Below are 23052 nucleotides of genomic sequence, written 5' to 3' on the forward strand. Positions count from 1 at the left end.
ACTCAATTATATTTAAGGCGTAGCTGTAATTGTATTTTAGTCTCAGTAATTTTTCTTGTAACAATATTAATTACTGAACTATAAAAGTGTAACGACTTTTTTCGTAATCTGCACACTTCTGCTCGCCCCCTGGAAGCCTGCACCGTTTCGACAACCTCAGACTGCGCCCTTCCGACTATGTGCAAAATCACGCTCTCGGCAAAAAAGAAGTTATATTTTTATATTACTTTATGACTCTTCGAGAGTTTTATTCTACTCCTTTTGGTGACAAATGCACGGAAGTTTTTGTGAAGTTTTGAGACTATTTGCCAGTATAGGGAAGCAAATATCAGCGTCAGGGGACTAAAACATGGAGTAACTACGATCATTGGAAGTAGAAACTCTCCTGTATTTACTCCTGTTTCCTTCGAGTGTACATAGCTCTCTTCCCTCTTGACGGCTTACACGTGCCTCTTTCTGGTCATGTATTCTAATAGAAGATACAGGCGATGACGGCACGGAGTCTGAAGCTTACTATACGTCAGCACCCGATGGAAGGATCCGTCAGCCAACGCCGTCCTCTGCGGGTGGAGCAACACCAGGAGTTACGACGACAACGAAAGTGATACGTATGTTCCAACATTTCATTTCAACTCTGCGCGAAAAAACAAACGAAAACAAAAACAACAAAGAAAACTGAAAGACCCAATCTCACGTGGGCACGAACGAGTATTGCGACCGTTGGCCTTGCACAATTTCTAGCGAATGAGCATTAGCAACGCTCTCTGGGGCTCCAACGTACGTTGTAGAGACCGAAGACTAGCAAGGCTGGGGCGTCTGATGGGATAGGTACCACATAACATTCTGCTACAGTAACGCTATTTACAGGCACGCGGCCAGTTTGTGCCATGGGCGATTTCATTCAAATTCAGGCGGGGCCGTCCGCTTTGGGTCTCCGAGTTTCTCCGTTATTTTTTATGAGTCAACCCGACCTGTGACATGAACATTCCAAAGTTTCTCGAGATATAAAATTAAATGTGTGAGCAGCTCCTGGTTTCGCTTGGACGCATTTTTTCGTTACTTTGAAGCGCTTTATTCTGGCGTCCATAATGGCCATCCCTTCGACGTTATTATCACGCATTAACTGTGTCATAGGCATTGAGGTGGTACAATTTTGTTGTATCTGACCATCACAGCGTTTTATAAAAATAGCGCAAAAACGTTGCCGCGTCAATTTGTCCGCGTTTTTGTCTACTTATATATATATATATATATATATATATATATATATATATATATATATAAAAGTGAAATAATAAGACTTGGACTACAGATTACAGGAACGTTAACAAAAACTAATTTATTTAATGGGCAATTTAACACATAGATTAAAAAAAAGAATGGTCGACGTTTCGAACGTAACGTCGTTTCGTAACGTCGACCATTCTTTTTTTTTTAATCTATGTGTTAAATTGCCCATTAAATAAATTAGTTTTTGTTAACGTTCCTGTAATCTGTAGTCCAAGTCTTATTATTTCACTTTTATTCAACTTCGTAGCCGTCTGATATATTAACCTATTTGTTCTATATATATATATATATATGTTTTAGCATTCCAAGTACCTTAAATGTAAATAAATTATCCCTTCTTTTTTTTTTCTTACTTCCCGTACCTTCGTAGTCTGTGTTTCAATTTTCATTTCAGCTACATATATTCGCGGTCGTCCGAACCCCATTCACCAAGTATATATATATATATATATATATCACATTTTAGTAGCAGCGCGATGATCTTTTTGATGATGTACAGCACATGTGCCTTGCGCTGTTCAGAAAGAAATTTAGTTGAAATAGTGACAGGAAAAATAATTTTGTCAATGTTCACGAAGCGCATCCGCAAACAATCCATGTTTTATTCGAAAAAGGTAAATTGTGATGCATAACCAATTTTTTAGCTTTCCATTAGCATGAAGCTCAGCTTTTGTAAACGCTGTGCTGGTCAGTCATGGCGTATGACTGTTCCAGGTCTGCCGAACGGGTGTTCTCCCCCATCGCTCGCCTTTTTCATGGCTACGTTCGCGTATCTTGATGTAGGAATCACAACACAAGTGGAAAAAGATAATAACAATAACAATAATAATAATAATAATAGGGGGTTTACCTCGCGAGACAACTGAGACAAGTGGAAAAGGCGGAAAAAGAAAACATAAGACATGTACATTGAGAATGTGCAGACACATTTACATTGCGTCAAACATATATATCGTGCATAATAACGCTTCCGGCTCTGCTCTGTCATCATTAGGTTGGTTCAAAGTAGGCGTTACCAGTACTCATTTATTCAGCGACACCACAGGAGTCCTCGCGGACAATGGGGAAGCGGGTACAAGAACACAAATGCTTACCGACACTGACACGTGATAAACAATAATACCATAAATGTACGTAATACAATAAATGTACAATAAATGCTCATGCCCCGCCGTGCGATTAGACGGTATGCAAAACCCAGCGCCCTCTTGTAGCGCGCACAGAAACCTCCGGAATTCCCCCATGTCTGAGGCTCCCTCCCCGACGCGAGTCATACACACGGCTCACATCCAGCTGTTCTGTCGCGTGTCTTGCCTCACACATGTGCTGTTTCACTATGTTATTCACATGGTGAGACGAGGGGTTCAAAAGGGAATGTAAGCAAGGTAAGAGTGCTTCTGAATTCCTTGTTGCAGTGGAGCGCGATTTTGGGATAGAGAATTACATTAATCGACTGCAAGGCTGCTCTTTAATGCCATCCTATGACATATTTAGACAGTTCAGTACAGTCCGCTTAAGAACTATTTAGTGCACTGTATACGACATAAACATTTGGTACAAAATAAAGCTTAGTATGATTGCGGCAAGTATCGATGGTCAATTATCCTAAAAAATCTGTTTCTGGACACTACCGATGACATATCGACAACTTTGTATCACTACTACGCGTTCCCCTGGTGGTTTTCCCTCTCACTTCTTCTTCTCGAGTGTGAAGACTGATGGCACAGCAAATTCATAGAGGCCCCCATCTTCCATTTGGCACGTTTGCGTCAAAATCAGTGTCTTTGGAGTGCCGTGAACGCATCTTTGCTGTGTCAGCATTGAACTTATCCTTTCCCTTGATGGCAAGCAGTAATTTCTGTCTCGGGAAAGCTGTTGAAGGTGACTGTAAGGCGAGCATGAAGTGTCCTCGCACTAAACGATTGAAACAGAGTGCATTGTCTGAGGGTCACGTCTAAGGAGGACTACCTGTCTGGTAAACAGTCACATGAAATGCAGTGCAACCAAACGTGACAATTATGTTGGAGATGGTCAAATAACGAAAACTCAGATTCACAGAGCTGAGGAAGACCACATTTTAAACCAGTGCGTAATGGTGAATATCACAGCGGGTTTCATCGCAGCAACTGCAATCGTACTAAGCTTTTATTTTGTACCAAATATTTCTGTTGTATAAAGTGCACTAACAAGTTCTCAAATGAGATGTATTAAACTGTAAAAAATTCTCCTGGGATGGGATAACAAAGCATCGTTGCACTAGGTTCACGTAATTTTGTTGCCCAACCTATGTCACCGCGCTCAACGCTTTCCATGCAATAACGAATATAGACATTTGAGGCTCTCTTACCCAGTTTACATTCCCCTTTGAAATGCGCGTCCTATCACACAAATAAGATGTGAGAAGCATGACACGCGAGAGAACTGTCGTATGATAGTCGTTTGCATTGCTCGGGCCGGGTAGAACGCCTCAGACATTGCAGAATGCCGGTAGGTGCTACGAGATGGCGCTACGTTTTGCATACGGTCTATAGCCACACGTCACTTTGTCGTCGCGCGCCATGGACCATTCAGAATGCGGGACGCTTATACGTTAATGTTGTAATGTCGAAATGTGAGGTCACTTCTAAACATATTCCCACTTGTCCAACCCAAGATAGCCGGTTCACATCGTATCAAAAGCCCCGATATTCCATGTGCGCACTATGTTGTCAGTGCTGTAATGCTCCGCGAGGTCACCGCCATGTTCTCGCAACCGGTTCTCTCGCGACCTGGAGCTTGTCTCAGTGAGGTCCGTCATTGGCTAGGAGAGCGAAATCTCCACCACCGCCTGGAATGCAGCGGTGCTATACATTGGAACCTTGTGACGTGACCCCGTTCCAAGGACGAAAGAGAGACTCACGCGGATTATCCTCTTTGAATTGCTTTGTTTCGTGGTGAAGACACGGGCTAGAAACAAAAGAATTTCATATTTGGATATCGTGATACACGTTCTTTCATAGAGCATAATACAGTGAACCCCCGTTATTATGACCATGGTCGTTCCCGAAAATTTTGGTCATAATGCGGAATTGTCATATTAATGGGGGGATTTGCAGAGGTTTCACTCCATTGTTCCCCAGGTGTATGGTCGTAAAGCGCGTATGTCAGATTATCGGGGGTCATATTAACGAGGGTTCACTGTAATTTCGAATGTTTGTTGAGATGTTTTGTGCCCCTTTAAGAAATAGTTTGTTGTCGTTGACAGCTGCAGGAGAAGCAGGAAGACAATTCCAATCGATAGCCGTAGAACAAAAGAATGACTTCGAAAATAGATTAGTTTTACAGTTGAAGTGCTGTAAGCCGCTGTTTCATTAGTTTCACTAATGAAAAGCTCCCTCATCTTTTCGTGCAGGAAAGGCTCTACCATTTAGACCCTTGTTATGCAGTTACAAGCTGGCTATGAAAATAGGGTACCCTTTTCCTCCCGACGGGCTGTGCGACTTCGTTTTCCATACCTTTGGCGTGTTACCCGATGGCCTGAACTACAAGCAAACTTACAATGTTGCTGATACTGACAGAGCCATACTCGATCAATTTAAGAAGGCCGCCGCCAAGTCCAAGTTAACTTCGTTTGGCATTGAAATATACGACCAGTAAGTTATCAATCGTCGTATCAATTAATGTATTCTTCAGCGGATAGAGACATCGCTGTTCTCGTGAAAGGGATAGTATTTTCTCTATGCATCAGTTCGTAGAAGCACATTGATATAATCACAGAAAGCTATTTACTGATTATTTTGCTGAACTACCGCTTCACTTTTCGCGCACTTGAGCGGTGCAATATATTATCGGCATACACACGGTTTGAAATTCTCAGGCCTAAGGACTGACGTCAGTGTGACATCAGATCGCGACGTTGTGGCGATACACTGTAACTCTCGTACCCGTATGGGCACTAAGAATGATTTTGTTTTGCTTTCTGATTGACAAAAACGGGAGGCCATTTCTGGAGCATTTTGCATACATGAAAAGTGCTATGACGGCGCAGAAGACGATGAAGTCCGAAACAAAGTCCAGTGTAGATGCAACACAGTAGAAAGTGACAAGGAATGAAGCATTTCCGAAGCAAACAAATTTATTTACACACGAGCTTTCGTGTAGAGTCTGCACTTCATCGGTGACAAAATGGTACATACACAACGCCCGTAGTGAATACGTGCGAGAGGGTTACCGTAAAGAGCAAGAGCTACTGAAAAAATGGCAAAAATAAACAAAGCTGTCTCATTCTGTTGCACAAGCATGGTATTGTTTCACAAGGATGGCATTCGTAGCTCAGTGTTACTAACACAGTTCGACCCCAGCAAATCAGAAGAGAGAACTATATCATTCTGAATGGTGATTGTCATTAAAGTCAGCCTCCATGGAGCGGTTTTCCGAAGTTCGCACGGCAGGCTGAGTGCGCATCAGTGCCGTAGCCAGAAAAATATTTTAGGAGGGGTTCAATGGGGGGCCTTACATGGGGGACGAGGATGTTAGCCCCCGAAACTCCTCCCCTAGCTATGCCACTAGTTCGCGCCTTGCTGCCAGTTGCTCGCTGGCACCAGCTCTTTGTGACGAAAAACCAGCGATCGAAGAGTCGTGACCCAATACCCCTGTTGTACAAAGCAAAAATTTAGTGATATCGGTCATAAAAAAATAAACGCACCGAATGTCACGAATTTTACAACTAAATGTAACAACCATCGAAAAAACGGTGTCGAGTAGTATACCGAAAGACCTATTCAACACTGCTAGACGAAAATGTGTTTCTTGCCGGAGAGCGCCTGCCGTTTGTGCGGCGGGCTAGGCAGCGAGCAGACGACAGCATAAGACAAGTAGTATAAGCCGTGGGTGAGTTGCGAGGTATGCCGCTAGAGTCGCTTCCGTCGCAAATTTTTGGGGTCCAGTTAGCGCGATCCAGATTACCATCCTACACTCTAAATCGTTTTACACCTTAAAGGGTGTAAATTAAAATGTTCATGGCGCACACCTTTTAAGGTGTATTTTAACACCCTCATGGCAATTGGGGTGTAAAGGGTGTAACGCCGAATAAATCTGCTGGGTTTGTGGCAATAAGCTGGTAACTGTGTATTCACAATTACCAGCATATTGCGTATAATCACATTAAGGTACATATATATGTATGCACATCAAGGTGATTAAATATGTGTGTAAACATACACAGCCGACATACAGACAATCATGTATGGCGTGGCAGCTGTGCAGGGCAATGAAGCATGGCGGCTGTATATAGCTTTTCGTGAAACTGAAGACCTTCTCATGAGCAGGCACCTCCCCCATATGCATGTTCATTACTTAGAACGCCGCATTTATTCGTTTCTTCAAGGCTTTGCAGTGCTGTACCCACAAATATCTAACCCCTGTAAAATGCATTGCGTTGTTCATTATCCGCGACTCGTCATGATGTTTGGTCCTTTCCTATCTGTATGGTTGTACGCGTTTCGAAGGGAAACACCAGCATTTTAAGGATGTTGCTAGAAAACTCGACATTTTAAGAACATAACCCTTTCATTAGCAAGAAGACATCAATTTTATCAAATGTATGTGTGGTCGCAGCCCTTCATCAGAAATGCCACATCTACTGATGCTTCCAAGGAGATTCACGCAGAATCTATAGTCTATGTGAAAAATGCAGTTGATAATGATAACACATTTGTTGTTGGCTGTTGTTGCCAAAGAATCTTCAGAGGAGGACTTACCCGTGTTCATTGAGATTGCAGGCATATATGTTATTAACTCTGATACCATTTTTCTCATACAAACATTAACCACAGTTAAGTATGATGAGCACTATCATGTATTTGTTCTGTCTTGCAATGAGGAGCAACGTGTTTTAAGAAATATAATAAGCACTATCTCAACAGATCTTCTAAATCTGCATGCATTACCAGATGGTAGACTTGTTGTAAATCCAGGCCATGCACTGTTGTAATGTAACTTCCTGTTTCCTGTTGTTGTATATATTTACTTTTGTTCATGTGAACGAAAACAAACCTACTCCCTTTCTACACCCAGGCGACACACTATCACCATATTTCACCTGAGGGTGTAGTACACCAATGTTACACCCTCAGGAACTTCCAAACCAAAGTTGTAGGGTGTAAAAGGGGTGTGATCTTTGTTAATACACCTATTTTACACCTTTAAAGGTGTGAAACGATTTAGAGTGTATGCAGCATCGACTGACTCCTACGCACATCGCGATGAGCAGTCGCATTTGCACAATAGGAAGGATACTCTTTTTGTGCACGAACGAATTATTTAATCGATTTCATGCATTAACGATGTGGTGATATGGAATAATGAGTTGTCTCACAGTGAAGACTATTGCGCTCAAAAGCGAAAGGACGGTCACGAAGTTGTAACGGCAGCTGCGTGTGAATTGGTGTTTAACAGTTCTTATAACAGAATGGTTGAAATGGTTCACAATGGTTCACAATGGATCACACGATGTCCATCAGCTAATCCGGTCGTTCCTTATTCATGTCACCTCACGCATCATACGCTGTCTTGCACCAGATCCGGTGTCTGCACTCTTTCCGTTCTTTCAACACATGTTTCCACACTGAATGTGATGGACTGACCATTTTTTTCCAGTGCCTTATATAACGTGTTGTACACCTGAAATACGGGCATGTTTCAACCCTTTGTACAAAGGGACACCTTAAAAAAGGCGTTGCGTGATGGATGTTACACAAGGCAAAGGAGAATCTCCTTTTACCAAGCTGTCGTTTTGAGAAGCTGAGATCGGCGATCTTATTTTCACCTGTAAAAGCGTATGGCGTAGCCTCGAACGAAGGGCAATACGACGACAGTATTTTCAAACGAAGGCTACACAGTGTTTCATTTTTCAAGTACACGAAGTCTGCGTGCGGATATTGCAGTTGCAGTGCGTATTTTGAATTCATTAGTCATATTGTTATGTTTACTGTTACAATGTCGTGTGTCTATGCTGGTCCTAATGGAAATATCTATCGCGGCATCTTTGAGTATTTTTCAAACCAAACTCCAAGAGGAGTTCACTCCTAGCGTCTGTCACCAACACGAAGTCCTTTCGCGAAGGTGTCCCTTGCAGCTGTAAAGGACCACTAAGAGGTTTACATGTGCCGATGTAGTATTATTGTCCACGTGTAATAAACCGCGTTGTACTGCTGGTTGTATTACGCTCTACGCTCTCCGGTGTCGTGTGATGCGCTTTTTCTGCAGATGCTATCACAGGACCTCGGGGAGAGTGCCATTAACAGGTGACGCAGTAAAAGGTCAGAAGTGCTTGAGGGCGGAGCGTTGGTGGTGTGGGCTAGGCTACGGACAAAGCAGTTTTGAGCGTGTGAGGAGGAACAGAGTGTATTTTGGGAGGTTCGTAGAGCGAGCAGTGGAAAAACATGTGCTCTACATCTTCCAGATCACCACAGTGACGGCGTCTGGGAGAGTGAACTTGTCACATGCGGTAACGCCACTGAGCTATACAAGTCACATTGAGTGGCATCCGCTTAATTAATGCAGCTTCTTGACGCGAAATGTTTCGTGGCATCCGGAAGGTGAGCGTGGGATCAACTCTTGTAAGCATGGATGGGGAAGATAGTACAACTGCCCATTGATAGAAAGCCAGGGGCGGAACTGGTCATCGCAGAATGGAGCGACGGTCTTCCCTCCGCAGTGCAATAGTCCTCCATCTTTGAGATGATAGAGCTGCTTCTGTAGATCTGTCAGCCTGTTCATTCCCCACGACTGCACAATGGCCTAAAACCCACTGGAGCACGCGCTGGTAAGCCATCAACACATCTGTCACAATGGGCGAGGACGACCATCAAATACCTGTGTTCTCAAGTCAGCACTCTCAAGAGTGCAGTGTAGGTTTTGAGATGGTGAACACTGTCTACTATCCCGGGCATAACCAACAGTATACTGCAGAAATAATAGAGTGGCACAGAGCTCTGCAGCTGTTGATGAAGTTGGATGTTAAATATGTGTCGTCCTTGCACTAAGCCTTCGGATGCGTTATAGATGCCTGAGACAGACTTGCCATTTCTCGAAGTGCTATATGTGCATACTGCGGCAGAAGTACACCCTTTCTTTTTTACCAGGGTGTAAAAATGGGCTAGAAGGACTTGAAGGGGAACTTTGTATCTACGGGCTTGCAGAGATGGGCTGGACCGGAAGAGCTGAAGGAGCTGCGGGTGGTACTACATCCTCAGCTACAAAGCCAGTCAGATTCGGGCGTGTCCTCCGCGCCACTCGATTGAAGTCCCTTTGAGGGCGGTATTGAGTTTTCCAGGGCAGCGGGTGTGGGCAATACTGCACACGCAAATGAAGGAAGTGCCGACCTGTTCCTTGTTCTCGTTGAACCTCAACTGAAAGTTCACCAGCTTTAGCAAGAACGTGTCCAGTTTAAGCCTTTCATGGAACTCCAAGGCAGCGACGATGGCTACGAGGAAACAGGTTCGAGCAAACGGATGGAGTTTTCATTTTTCAAGTACACGTTACCGGTTTGCTGGATTTTCTATCCTTCTAGGTTTGAAAGGTATCTAATGATGACGTGGAGATCTTGTGCAGGACAGGCTGTAAGGAACAGTTGCCCGCACCAACGCTGTGTGAACTGCAAGAAGGGAGCGCTGGTCACAGCCCTATCGGCAGAAAGGTGCGCTTCTGCTTCAAGGTGCTTAATGCCGTGAGTTCAACGTAGATCCGACTCCATAACTACGCCAGGGAAGGATGGAAACCTACAGGCTCAAGCTTCTTAGCACAGGCCCGCAGAGCGAAATTTCTTAGCCTGGATGTGAACGGGAGCTCAATGCACTTTTCGGGCGAAATGTTTAATTCAAGTTGCATGAGATACTTGTGGACATTGAAAGCCACGGTTGCAAGCGGCACTGAGTGCCAGGTCGTGATTTTCTCACTGTCAGCGTCATCTCTGTACACAGAGAACGCCACATTTCGAAGAAATGTCGATTTTAGGCTCGCCATCACCACATATTCACAGCCGACACGAAAGTTCGCTTGCAAACGCTCATATTTTTGATGCCTTGCGCAATGCATCTGACGCCGGGCGAAGTTCGCCGCTTTTTCACCGCATATGCACCGAGGTTCACCACATAACACGCTCCTAGCCAATCATCATCGCGAGTGACATCGTTCTCACCACGATTTGTTGAAAACAGGAGGCGTACGGCTTTTTGTGACACTTATGCCGAAATGTAAATTGTCACAAAAAAGGCGTGCGCGCTGCGCTTTCCACGAACCAAGAGTGATAGAGATATCACTTTCTACAGTGGTTGCCTTCAACGTTCTATGTGGTATATGTGATGTACTTCTGTGTCCTGATTTGTTGAAAATGGGAGGAAGCGCCTATCTGCGACACATTATGAATGTACCAGATAAGCGCTAGCCCCTGTTTTGAACAAAATCAGGACACAGAATGATATGATACGGAATGGTGGTTGGCTAAGAGTGACCTATGTGGTGAAGTTCTGGTGAAGTGCATGAAGGGCGGCCCCTATGCAGATATTTTTGGTTTGCATGAGGGAGGTGAAATACAGGAACGTTTTTTCACCTCTCCAAGAGATTTATCTGTCTGACGAGCCAGTTCCTTACTCATTCTGTTGAGATCAGAATATCCACGCTGCAAGTGTCTTGTAAACTGTACTTCAATTTTCAGTAAAAGCCACGGATGAAATCTGCCCAAACCAAGGTTGAAAGTCCATAGAGATCATAGATGCCTAATATAATAGATCAGGGCCCGCTTGCATGAAACAAACTTAGTGTAATTTAGGTCAATGGCCAAGGGTCCTAGGAGCACCCTAAACTACCGCAGTAAAGCTTTGGACTAACATGTCAGCCGCTATGAACCGTGTAGCGAAGATTCGTCGTCGGCACCAACTGTATCTCGCAATACAGTACGCATTTTCGTCGCAAGACTAACAACGTCTCTTTTTTTATGCTGTGGGTGCCGTATGTTTTGTGCTTTTCGTTAGCAACATCTCTCAAAATGATTGCCGCGCGAGGTGCCTCTCACCGGCACTGCCGGTGGCGATAATTTCCCAATCATCGAGCAATTCGAGACATACTTTGGGCCACATGCTTTATTTTATTTAACGAAAGTACGCAACAAGTGACCTAACGCGTTCTTGCAGCTACAATGATATTACAATACTTTATTTTGGTTCTACAAACTGTTTACGTGCGACGGCAAAAGCAGACGACTTCCCACAATCCAAACATACCGTGACGCACGACTTCCTGGGATGAACTCCGGAAGTTCTCTTTCTACCAATGAGAGCCTCTGAAAACTGCTACTGCTCGTAGCCACGATCCACTTTAGAAAACTGACCTTAGAGCGTTCGTCGAAGTGTTCGTGCAAGCCACTTAACTGCAACCCTAAACTTAGTGCACTAACGCGCTCGTGCAACACTTGCCAAGTGTTACACTTATAGGAAGTTTTCGTGCAAGCGGGCCCAGTATGTAAGGGTGACATATCGTTTGATATTTCTAGCACAGTCAGGTTTAGCTCCTGGTTGATGGAAACAGAAATGATGCTGATTAAAAGCAAGCGGTGCACTAGGTGACCAACATAATTAAATACACCACCCCACCCTCACCAAATTTTGTGGCGCTATCCTCGTAATTTTGAAGTAACATGGATTGGCTGCAGCGCTCCTTTCATGCAAAGGCTACTTTCCCCTTCGTCCACGTAACAAAAAATAAATAAATAAATAAATAAAAATATTAGGTCTTCAGCACCACCAGTTAGTTACTAAGCATGCATGCGTTATTTACCTTAAGTGTTGTTGTTTCATGCCGTGCTGTTTGTTTCTGGACAAACAATTGGTAAGCCTCTTTCATCTTGTACAGAGTATTCTGTAGGCCAGGCGTACACTTGAACTCTGTGTATTCTGCTACGAAATGCACTATACAAGGCACAGAACAGCACCACCCATTTCCACCGGGTTTACTAGGTATGTGACAAACTAGATACCCTCTGTCACTGACGCATTTGAGGACAAGGTTGGTTCAATGGAACTTGTGCAATTTTAGGTACATACACTAATAAAAAAATCAAGAAATAGCAAATGCTGCCAGGTTGAACCGGTGGAGTACACAGCACAATGTGAAGTTGCTTAGTGGCAATGTTTAGGTACTCTTCTTTGTATGACAGGTTTCCCTGGTTCAAGAAGTGAGAAATTGTGCACTACCTTCTATTATATCTGTGGCACAGCAAACGGGACACTTATACCTGACGAGTATGCCTGACGTCGCAAAAGCAGTATGATGGGAACCCTGTGCATTTAATGGTGAAACCATTGTGAATGGAAGATCTTGTGTGGGTTGAGCCATGCGAAACATGCAGAAACACAAGTGCTCTCCAATACACTCTTAAACCCGTACCTTTTATTGTAACTTTTAGAAACATGTAACTTCTGTATAGACGTAGATTTCGAGATTTCTTATAGGTTACACCACTGTAACGTATATTTAGAGGTTAAAAGCGACCAAAGTCATGTCTTTACAACACGAATAGAAGTTACATCTCGGAAAAAACAAAAACATCTTGTTGTAACTTATAAATGTACCCTCTACTCTGACACTGTAACTTCTAAGCGAAATCTCCAACGATAATCTCTTTGTTAGTTTCTTATCGTTTGTTTTCCTTTTGTTTTTCAGCATAATGCCGCGTTTCAGCCTCCCATTCGAGACGACAGTTGCGAATCTACGCTGTTATTTTTTATCTGTTTCAGCGTCACCTGTACGTCAACTACATGTTATCAATGCTGTATGAACACAGATTATAAGTTCGCAGTCTGAAATACAAATAGTATGTTTCTTTTTAAAGGGTGGAAAACAATTGTCAATGCCGCAACCACGAAGATTTCCGATTTCGCTGCGTAGCCGAGCCTGGTCTAGGTCTATCCACACCGAGAGCGGTTTCCTTGAAACGCTTAACGCTCGTCGTCCGTCCGTTAACAAGTGTAATCTGTTTTAATCAGTGGTTTTCCTCGCGTTTATCATAGTATCGTCAGGAACACCGGAAAAGCTAGATGTCGCTAGCAAACAAGTATATTTTCGATGTTCTGAGGGGAAAGTGTAGTGAGTGCGAAGATTGCAAAGAATATATAACCGAAAACGAACGTCACCACCGCAGCCCTAATTCACACACTTCATACACTGGGTAAGTGTACATTTTGTGCTAGGTACGTGCGTTATTTTGATAGCAAGAGCTCGTAGCGCATGTTTGTTGTGATCATGGCAAGCGTTTTGCGGCCCTGCATATGAACGCCACTTACGCTTGCTACTTTTCTGCTCTTACTTGGTCGCCAAGTCAATACGCCGGCGTGCATTTTGCGAGCTGCGGATATATGCATCGAGATATATAATTCGCAGCTTCCTACTTGTTGTATTCTTACGATATTCTAAGACTCAATCGCGGAGTGAACGCCTTCCCGCATTTATGCTGATTTGTACCTTGTGCTTTGTACGGATTTGAATGGTTCCGTAAATGTTACTCTCATTGCCCAAACTTTTGTTCCCAGGATCCCACATGCAGGTTCACATACCGTCACCAGCGCAATGCAGTACCTCACAAACTCGTCCCAGAGCGCCTCCAACGCTGATAACGCAGTAATGTAGTGTCTCCTGCGTTACTGTACACTCATATTCCTCAAGGTTGTGTGCGTTTTATGTAATACTGTATTGCCATTTGCGCTCGCCTCTCCAACACGAATGTGGAATAATTTTTTTTCTGCTGCAATTCTCCATTTCGTTGGGTGTGTTCAGCTTAGCAAACATAGGTCAGTTGTTTTGACTCGCTAGCTTCCTCGCACTTTTATGCATTGCGTCTCACTTAGAAGATAGTTCTTTTTTCCACATACATGGTAAAGCGACCATGGTTTCTCCTCACATCAGAATCGCACTTGTGCACAATGTGTCACCTCTCGACAGACTTCTGTTTTTGTAATATACATATGTTCAAGATCTCCTTTTCTGCTGGTTCATTTTGGTACCTTGGTGTGTTCTGTAAATGTCTGTCGATATCCCACGCACAGGGTGTTTGTTTTTATTCGCATCACACCAGCGCTCATTTGACAGATGGGTTATGTTAATTTTCGCAAATTAACCCATCCGTAGTTACAAACATTTCCGACATTTCCTGACGCATGTGTTTGTAACTACGGATCGACTAATTAGCAAAAATTCACATACCCCACCTGCCAAATGAGCGCTACTCTGTTGCGAATAAAAATGAACATCCTGTATAAAAAGCCGCACGTTGGCGTAACCTTTACGGGCAGGTGCTGGATTGAAGGCCGTAACCTCTAATTAGTGGGTTTCCTTGTAACTTTTATAAAAGGGGTCGCTCAGAGGGTACCTGGTAGCTTCTGAAATAGAGGGTAAAATATTGCGATTTTTTACCCTTTACTAAAGGGTACGGAGTTAAGAGTGTAAGGCTGCGCAACACACTCTGCAAAATAAACGCTTGTGGGGAGTAACTCCAAAGATCAGTTTCATTAATAACAATGTAATTCGAATGGCGGTGGTACGATGTTTGAAGGAGGAAGAGTGAGGTCACAATACAACCGTAGCGGTTCATTGTGGGCGCAAGTCTGGCAACAGCACAATTTTGCACACGGACACAAAGTACCGTGTTCTTCCTCTATAGGTATGTGCTCACACGACCACCACTGCTGACACTCTTGCTCAATCGCTCCCATTCTTGCACCTTGACAGATGTTTGGACACACAACATGCTATAACCAAACGGGTTGACGAGAATGATATTTGAAGTACGAGCTTCTCGAGCACATCGCGAATGTCGTTTAGAAGAGTTCACAGTTGTTTCCCACCTCCAATAGCTCTGTGGGTTACCTCAGTCTGGCGGAACCCTCATAGCCGCGCACCATAAATGAATTTTCTCGCAAGAGAGAGAAGTCGGAGAAAGCCTCAGCTTTTATGAAGCATGAAACCCCATCCACGTTGATGTGGCAGGCTTTCCACATCCACGGCACAAAAATGGCTCTGCCTACGGCTTGTTTTGGTTTCATTGACTAATTAATATTCATAATAGGAAGGCAAAATTGAGAAAGGAACGTGCTTTTCGGGGGCAGTTAGATGTGCTCGTTCGGAATATCACAACTTTTTCAACACTTCGGCATAGCTAAGCTTTAATCAACTGCGCTCTCGTCCCCTTACACTGTCAAAGAGGCTAGTCCATAGCCAAATCCAGTCCCTCAACGCTTTGCCCTCAAAGCACTTGTGACCTTTTTGAACACACTAGGGCTACGGTCCCCATTGTGAGGCGACTCTTATTTAATTTCACCACATCACCCCATGAATGGGGTAGAATATCGCTCCTTGCGACAGAATATCCAATCATATTCACAAAACAAAGTTGTAGTTGTTGTTTTCTTATTAAAGTTCCCTTTCTCCTTGACCCGTTCTTTCTGACAGTGCGAAATGAAACATAGTACTCACCCCTCGCAATACACTTGCACGGCAGCGGATGAAAAGGCCCCACCAGTAAGATAGAATGGATATTTTTCAAGTTCATGTTAGCGTCGCGAAGCAACTATGGCTACGAGCGGCGTACAGACGCAGACAGATTGAGAGGGGACAGCAGGAAGGAGTGGGAGGGGGGTTAGTAATGCGTCCCAGGCCGACTTAGGGGAACTGCATCGACATTCGTCTGGAAAGTCTTCGGAAAGCCCAGCGAGACCTTTGACAGTGCAGTCGGTGGTAAGACTCGAACCGACCACCTCCCAGTCTCCTGCACGGCGGACACCTAAACCCACTTGGCCACGCCGCTGGTCGAAGGGGCACTGTTTCGAACCTCATTGGCTGGTGCCTTTCCATCCATTGTCATTGCTGGAACCCCTTGTGTCCTGACCGGACTGCCACGGTAGAATAGAAATAGATCTCAAAATGAGTACTGCTCAATGGAAAGAGCTAGCAGGATTGTTGCTTGGAGACAATCTGCTGTCGCTCATTTGTGTTATGCTACTGTGTGACCTTTATCACTGAGAGGCTACAGACGACACTTTTGTCTCTTTCTTTCTCGGGTAATTACAATGCAGTGTGTACTTTCTTTCTGTCGTTACAGCTTCGAAAACATGTCTCGTCTTGCACTAAGCACAAAGGAGGGAAAGGACGCACTGAGAGAACTCTGGGACTTCAAAATAGTACATTACGCTATTTTGGATTACATAGTTTACAGTTCAGGTGAATCGTTCGCCCAGAATATCGTCAACCTAGCAAAGGTAAATCCCTCGGAGGCATATCCTTAGGTCAGTGAAATAGTGTTAGGTTCCGCTGTGGTGTCCCGTGCAGCTCGCCTCTAATAAATGTGACACCCATATTTCCTGTTTCTGTGTGTATATACGCAGCTATTTCCGAAGGGTGCTGTAGCATCTTTGAGAACTGCAACGCAAGTAGTATAGGGCCTGGTGTAGATACAAACGTTAGCAGCATAAGCGGACTTGTCTCGCGATTTTTTTTATCCAACAGCTGCGGGAGTCCCTCCGTTGGGGGCGCGTGGGTACGTACTGAAATCGTGCTACAATTAAGCACGAATACTCGAGGTAGAGAGCTGATCCAGTTGACTGTTTGGTTAGTTGGGCTTCGACTTATTTTCCTACAAAAATGAAAAGAAAAACGTTTAGTGACAAATTCAAAGGTCCTATTCAGCTACAGATTTAGTGCTAAAATTACAGAATTTAACCCAATGCATACACATGCAAAACTATTTTATTATTGGCAATCACATATCATACATGCAAATTTTCAATGAGCTGGAATCAAAACACTATTTCTATGTCGAAGGACACAACTTTTAATCGGAGCGGCCCAGGACGCACATTCCCCCAAGGCGTTAGTCGTGACATTACCCACCTCTGTGAGACCGACAACGGCGAGCCTTTTCACCACCACCACCACATGACCACGTGACGAAGGAGTGAGAGGAAGTGCTAAGCAGGCCTCTTTTGTATGTAGGTGGCGTTATTCTTAATCACTATGATAACAATCAAAATTACAACTTTTATTATAACAAGTCTGATATTGCTCTACATGACCACCATCATTGCAACACTGACACTCTCCCTCAGCCAATATCATCATATAGTGGGGACATAGCTATTAAAAATAGTTTATTATTAAGTGCCTAAAGGAAGCTGTAAAGATTTACTCGAATTTCAAGCACAACAGAGAAGACACTCCTAAACCACACAAACTGGCGCCTTCTCCAACACGAAAACAACATATGCATAATATTACATAGTGTCATCCTATCAGACTGTTGCTACCAAGCTTACTTTGTTGGAGGTATGCACGCTATCACATAGAAAATATACAAGGACCAAGGCGAGCTATTTCCTGCTCCTCAACGCTCTTTCCTCAAAACGGGCAGGACACAACTTTTAATTGGTTAGTTTCAATCGTCGTGTATGTGAATAGCGCAGACTTAAGGAAATAATATTCTGAAGGGAAGAGGAGCACAATCAATATCCAGCACTAATAGAGAGCAAAAACTAAGAACAGACAACGATATCAGAGCAAACCAGTTTCTCTAACCGTGAGCCAAACCTGCATGTTCTCTAACACGCAAACAACAGATACGTAGTATTAATTAAAATGATCATCGCGACCTACGCTAGGCGAACACCGTGAAGTACAATTTCCATTCTAACAAACTGACACTACAAACCTTACCTTGTTTTATAAAACTATTAGAGGTATCCACCATAACACATAGAAAATAGACATGGTAGTATGAGAAACGAAGGTGAGCTATCTCCCACTTTTTTCCTTCTTTCCTCGAGGTCGACTGCTACCCCAAAGTTTGCAAAGAGGCGATATTTTTTACAGAAAAATTGCCACAAATAGATTCCAGCATTATTCAATTCTATAGAGAAAGCCAACAATTATTCAATGACAGAAATGTTATGCTAACAAGCAGTCTATCAAAACAACCAACATTATGCCAAGATGGCGCCATCGAGGGAATGCTGCGTGAGCTGCTCCCTCCCGGTCTACGGAAAACAACAATATCTCGTTTGTTCTGTGTGCCGCCAGACTTTTCACTGCAAGTGTATCAGTATCAGGAAAGAGAAGTACAATTTTTTCATGGAAACTGGTACCTCGACCTACAAATGTTCAGGGTGTGTAAAGGGCGTGCGTCGCCTGTCTGAATCTTCGTCTACAAGAGCCGTGCAAAAAGCAGGTAACTCCTGTGTGTACCTCCCTGAAATGACATTTGCATCGTCGAACAACCCAGCTGAGTTGTGCTCACTGTTCCTGTCCCTATTGGAAAAAGTGGACTGGCTTACGACAGAAGTTCAACGACTTGCACGTGTCAACGGTGAGCGCCAGGGTGAAGTTTCTGTTTTTAAGCGTGTGCTTCAAAATGGTCAGCTACATTTTCGTTCCTTATCGGAGGATTGCTCTGTGTCTGGTGAAACGTATTCTAACGTCACACGTGCTCCCCTTCAATGTGTCGATCCCAACTCCGGCAGTAATGCTTTAGATTGTTTACCTAAGGACATCAGTACTGGTGGACCAAAGGTGAACGACGACGAACAAAATCATGACGGTTGGGCTATACAGGGTGTTTCAGTTAAATCCCCGGGCTAAATAATTCGCGAACCGGTGCACCAATCGAATAACTTTCTTTTTTACAAGTATCTGTCCAATACCGCCTACAAGATGCGCACCGCGTGAATGAGCGGGAGGCGCTCATTATTTAAATAAAAATGCAAATGAGTTTCGTAAAAAAGCGTAACTTCTAAAGCAGGGCGCTGTCGGTATTAAAATGGGTACTACCCCTTTTGGGACCTTCACTGGACACCTTTCAGAGAAAAATCTGCCACCGAAGCGGGTCATTTGTTGCAGTAATTAATTGGTTTCGGTTTACGTATTTTTGTCGCGGCTGGTCGCGGCGAAGCGTAAAAGGACGTAATTCATTGGTGTAATTCATTGGTGTAAGGACGTAATTCATTGATGGATAAGGGAGTGAAAGAGCGTCTTTTTGCGCTTCGCCGCGACCAGCCGCGAATTATTTAGCCCGGGGATTTAACTGAAACACCCTGTATATGGTAGAAAAAAAAAAAAAACGTGGCAAGCGAAAAAGAAATATTCTCAACCACAACGCTACCTCGGCAAAACGCCCTCCTCGAGCTAAGCCTGTGAAAGGTTTCAACAAGGATAGTAAGGTTGTTGCTGTGCCCCGTCCTCCCGTACGAAGATCACTATTCATTACTTGACGAAGCCCTGGAACTACTACTGAAGACGTTCTGAGTGTGATATCGACAGTCATAACCGATAGTTCAACCTGCTGCACTAAACTCCGGTCGAAGTACGATACGTACTCATCTTTTTGTGTCACTAATACAATACAAGGTTTTGAGAAGATCACCTGTGCTGATGCCTGGCCTTCTGGTAGCCTCTTTCAGCCTTCCTTCGGAGAAGTTAAACCTCGCGATGACGCTAGTTCCGAGGATGCCTAGATATGGAGTGTTCTCTATACTACCAGGACGTACGCGGCCTACGGACACGGAGCAACCAGTTTTATTCGAACGTTTTGCTTAGTGACTATGATATTATCTCCATGACGGAAACATGGTGGACCCGCAGTTTTGTATCCACCGGCTACTTTCCGCCAGAATATGCGGTCTTTAGAAGTGATAGATGCATAGCAGGTGTAAATTTTGGTGGTGGGGTTTTGATTGCTGTCAAGCAAATATTCACCGTAATCTGGCATGCTGACCTTGAGGTCTGTTCTGAATGTGTTTGGGTGGAAATTTTAGCCCCCTCAAACGAAAGAAATATTCTTATTGGGAACTTTTACTTCTCTCCTCACTTAGATTGCAAGGCCTTTGGTGCTGAACTTTCCAAGTTGATAAGTGTGCTTGATGTTGAACGCTATCATGTTCCAATATTAGGGGACTTAAACGCCCCTGACATTGTTTGGCCATGTGTCGGCCTTCCTTTTGCTCGCACTCAATCATGTGGTAAAGAAAATGAACTTCTGTACTTTCTCAACTTTGAGGGTTTGACACAATACAACTACCTCCTAAATACGTTTGAAAATTTGCTTGACCTGTTAATGTCCAATTTCCACGTTTCCATTTGCATGCCTGTCTTGAATGCTTTAGTACCCACTGATGTCCGCGTTCCCCATCAAACATATATTACGATGTTTTTCGCTAAAAACCTCGCGCTGAAAACGACTCTTATGATTATGCAAAGGGCGATTGTCTTTCTTTGTATATCTACTTACATGGACGTGACTGGACAAATGTTCGTGAAGCAAGTGACGTCGATTCAGCTGTGTACATATTCACTGAACTTATACAACATGCCCTGAATATGTTTATACCTAAGTGTCGACGTTCCTCTACACGTTATCCGCATTGGTTTCATCAGAATTGAAACACGAGCTAAGGAGAAAGTTACAATATCATCGGAAATATAAGCAAACAATGTCTCATTACTCGTATACCAGATTTAGTGATTCACGTACGAAAGCGGCAGTTTACTTTAAGCGTGACAGAGCATCCTATCTTTACTATGTTGAATCTCGTCTCAAGAGTGGCCCTAAGGCCTTTTGGCACTATGTAAAGGAGCGGACACGCTCGACCGCTAACAGTATTGCGTCTCTGGTTCACTGTATCCGATCCAATAGAAGTCAGTAATATATTTGGGCGCTACATACAGGTAACCATGCCTCTGTTAATGATCCAGGTATTCCTGAGTCAACCTACAATGGTACACTGTCATTACGCCATATTAATGAAAGTGCAGTGGATGAGGCAGTTTCAAAACGCAAGCCTAAAAAGTCTGTTGCCCATGACAAAATACCGCCGTTTTGTTATCAAGGGTTGTGCGGCCCCAGTGCTTGTGCCCATATTGACAGATATTTTTAATCTGTCTTTGGCTACGAATACATTCCCAACCTTGTGCAAAACGGCTATAATTGTTCCTGTACATAAGTCTGGTGACGCTTCTGTCGTTGGTAACTACAGACCAATCTCTATTTTATCGCCGTTTGCAAAGGTGTTCGAAGCAGTACTATTCCGTCATTTATCGTTCTTTTGTAAGGGAAAGATAAGCACTTCGCAGTATGACTTTGTAAGCCACAGATCTGTAGAAACAAATCTGGTAACGTGCTTGAACTTTGTTGGCCCAATTGTTGATACGTTAATCAACAATTGGGCCAAGTCGATGCGGTTTATTTCGATAGCTCGAACGCGTTTGACTGTGTAATTCACCAATTATTGTTGCAAAAACTCTCTCTTTTTGGTTTTAGTGTTAACCTCTGTACTTTACCATCTGACTATACTTAAGCATGGAATAACTATGTTCGCATAAGCGGTGTTCTTGGAAACCCTTATCTATCCTCGTCTGGAGTGCCTAAAAGTTCGATCCTCGGACCGCTTCTTTTCAACGTTTTTATCAATGACCTTTGCTCTTCCATCAGGCATTCTCGAATCGTGCTGTACGCAGATGACATTAAGTTATTTCGTCAAGATGACATAAACTCTGTATATGACTGGTGTAATGCAAACACTTTACGTATCAACCTTGCTAAGACTGTACAAATAACATTTTCTCGCAAACTTTTGCCTCTCACTCAAAATGTCTATACCTTAAATTATCGAATTATTGAACAAGTTGTTTGTACTAAGGATTTGGGTGTACACATTGATTTCTCTCTGAGATTTGATCGTTACGTCAGTTCTATCATTAGTGCAAGTTATCGTATGCTTGGCATCATATCACGAATAACCGTTGCCTTTGAAGATCCTCACTGTTCTGTTCAACTATACAATACTTTTGTTCGTACAAAATTGGAATTTGCTTCCGTTTGCCGGAATTCTATTTCGAAGACAATCAGTGATAAAAATGTGTGCAACGGCGCTTTGTTAGGATTTATTATGACAGGTACATTGGTCGATCTCTTTACTATGACTATTACTGTTTATTGTGCATTGTACATCCTTACATGTCAGAAGACTCAAGCGCGATATTTGGTTTCTGTATACGTGCATTCACGGTGTGTTTGATTGCTTTGAATTTACCTCCTCAATCCCAATACGTGTTCCTGCGCGAACTCTCTGTAACAGTGCTCTCTTTGACCATAGATTTTGCCAAACCTTTTCTCCACTGTCACGTATGCTTCCTTCCTATATGAAATGTTCTCCTTATGTTGATCTTTTGAACGCTAATGCGTGCATCTTTTATGGGTCACTTTTTATTTGTTTATTGTCAGTCTTCCATCAGTTGACTTGTGCACCATTATTAAGGCTACCACTGTTCATGGACACGTAAAATAAAAATTTGAATTTGAATTACAAATACAATAAAATAACTTTCAATTGTTTATGATATATCTGCAACAGAAAGTTCTACATGCAGCGACTACAAAGAAACAAGCCAAGTATCCATCTGAAATGTAATGTTTGTAATGTTTTGTACAAATGAAATCATTAGACACAGCATAGAAATGCATAATAGATAGTTGAGGCTTTCCCAGCTCAGAGAATATTCGACTCAAGATCTATATTTTTTATTAATGTCAAATGAGTGAACACCTGGAACAAAGGCAAGCAAATAATTACTTTTTTCACACCAGGCAATCATTTCCTGAGGAAGTGACACGAGTGCACTATGGCAGCACTGGTGCTCTACAAAGAGCACCAGTACAACAAAAACATATCGTTTTTGTAAACATACAGGGGA

The 23052-nt window shown here is 43.3% G+C and overlaps 1 protein-coding gene across 1 annotated transcript in view; it reads left to right on the forward strand.

Annotated features, from left to right (window-relative positions):
* The window catches only part of LOC135383059 (uncharacterized), a 54768-nt gene extending 49834 nt beyond the window's left edge, over positions 1-4934 (forward strand). The window contains exons 4-5 of the mRNA XM_064612690.1: positions 477-608; positions 4682-4934. Of these exons, the coding sequence (XP_064468760.1) occupies positions 477-608; positions 4682-4926 (377 nt within the window). The 3' untranslated portion in view covers positions 4927-4934. The remainder of the gene's footprint in view (positions 1-476; positions 609-4681) is intronic.
* Positions 4935-23052: the final 18118 nt, after the last annotated feature.

Source organism: Ornithodoros turicata, chromosome 2 (genome assembly GCF_037126465.1).
Source record: "Ornithodoros turicata isolate Travis chromosome 2, ASM3712646v1, whole genome shotgun sequence".
Taxonomy (NCBI): domain Eukaryota; kingdom Metazoa; phylum Arthropoda; class Arachnida; order Ixodida; family Argasidae; genus Ornithodoros; species Ornithodoros turicata.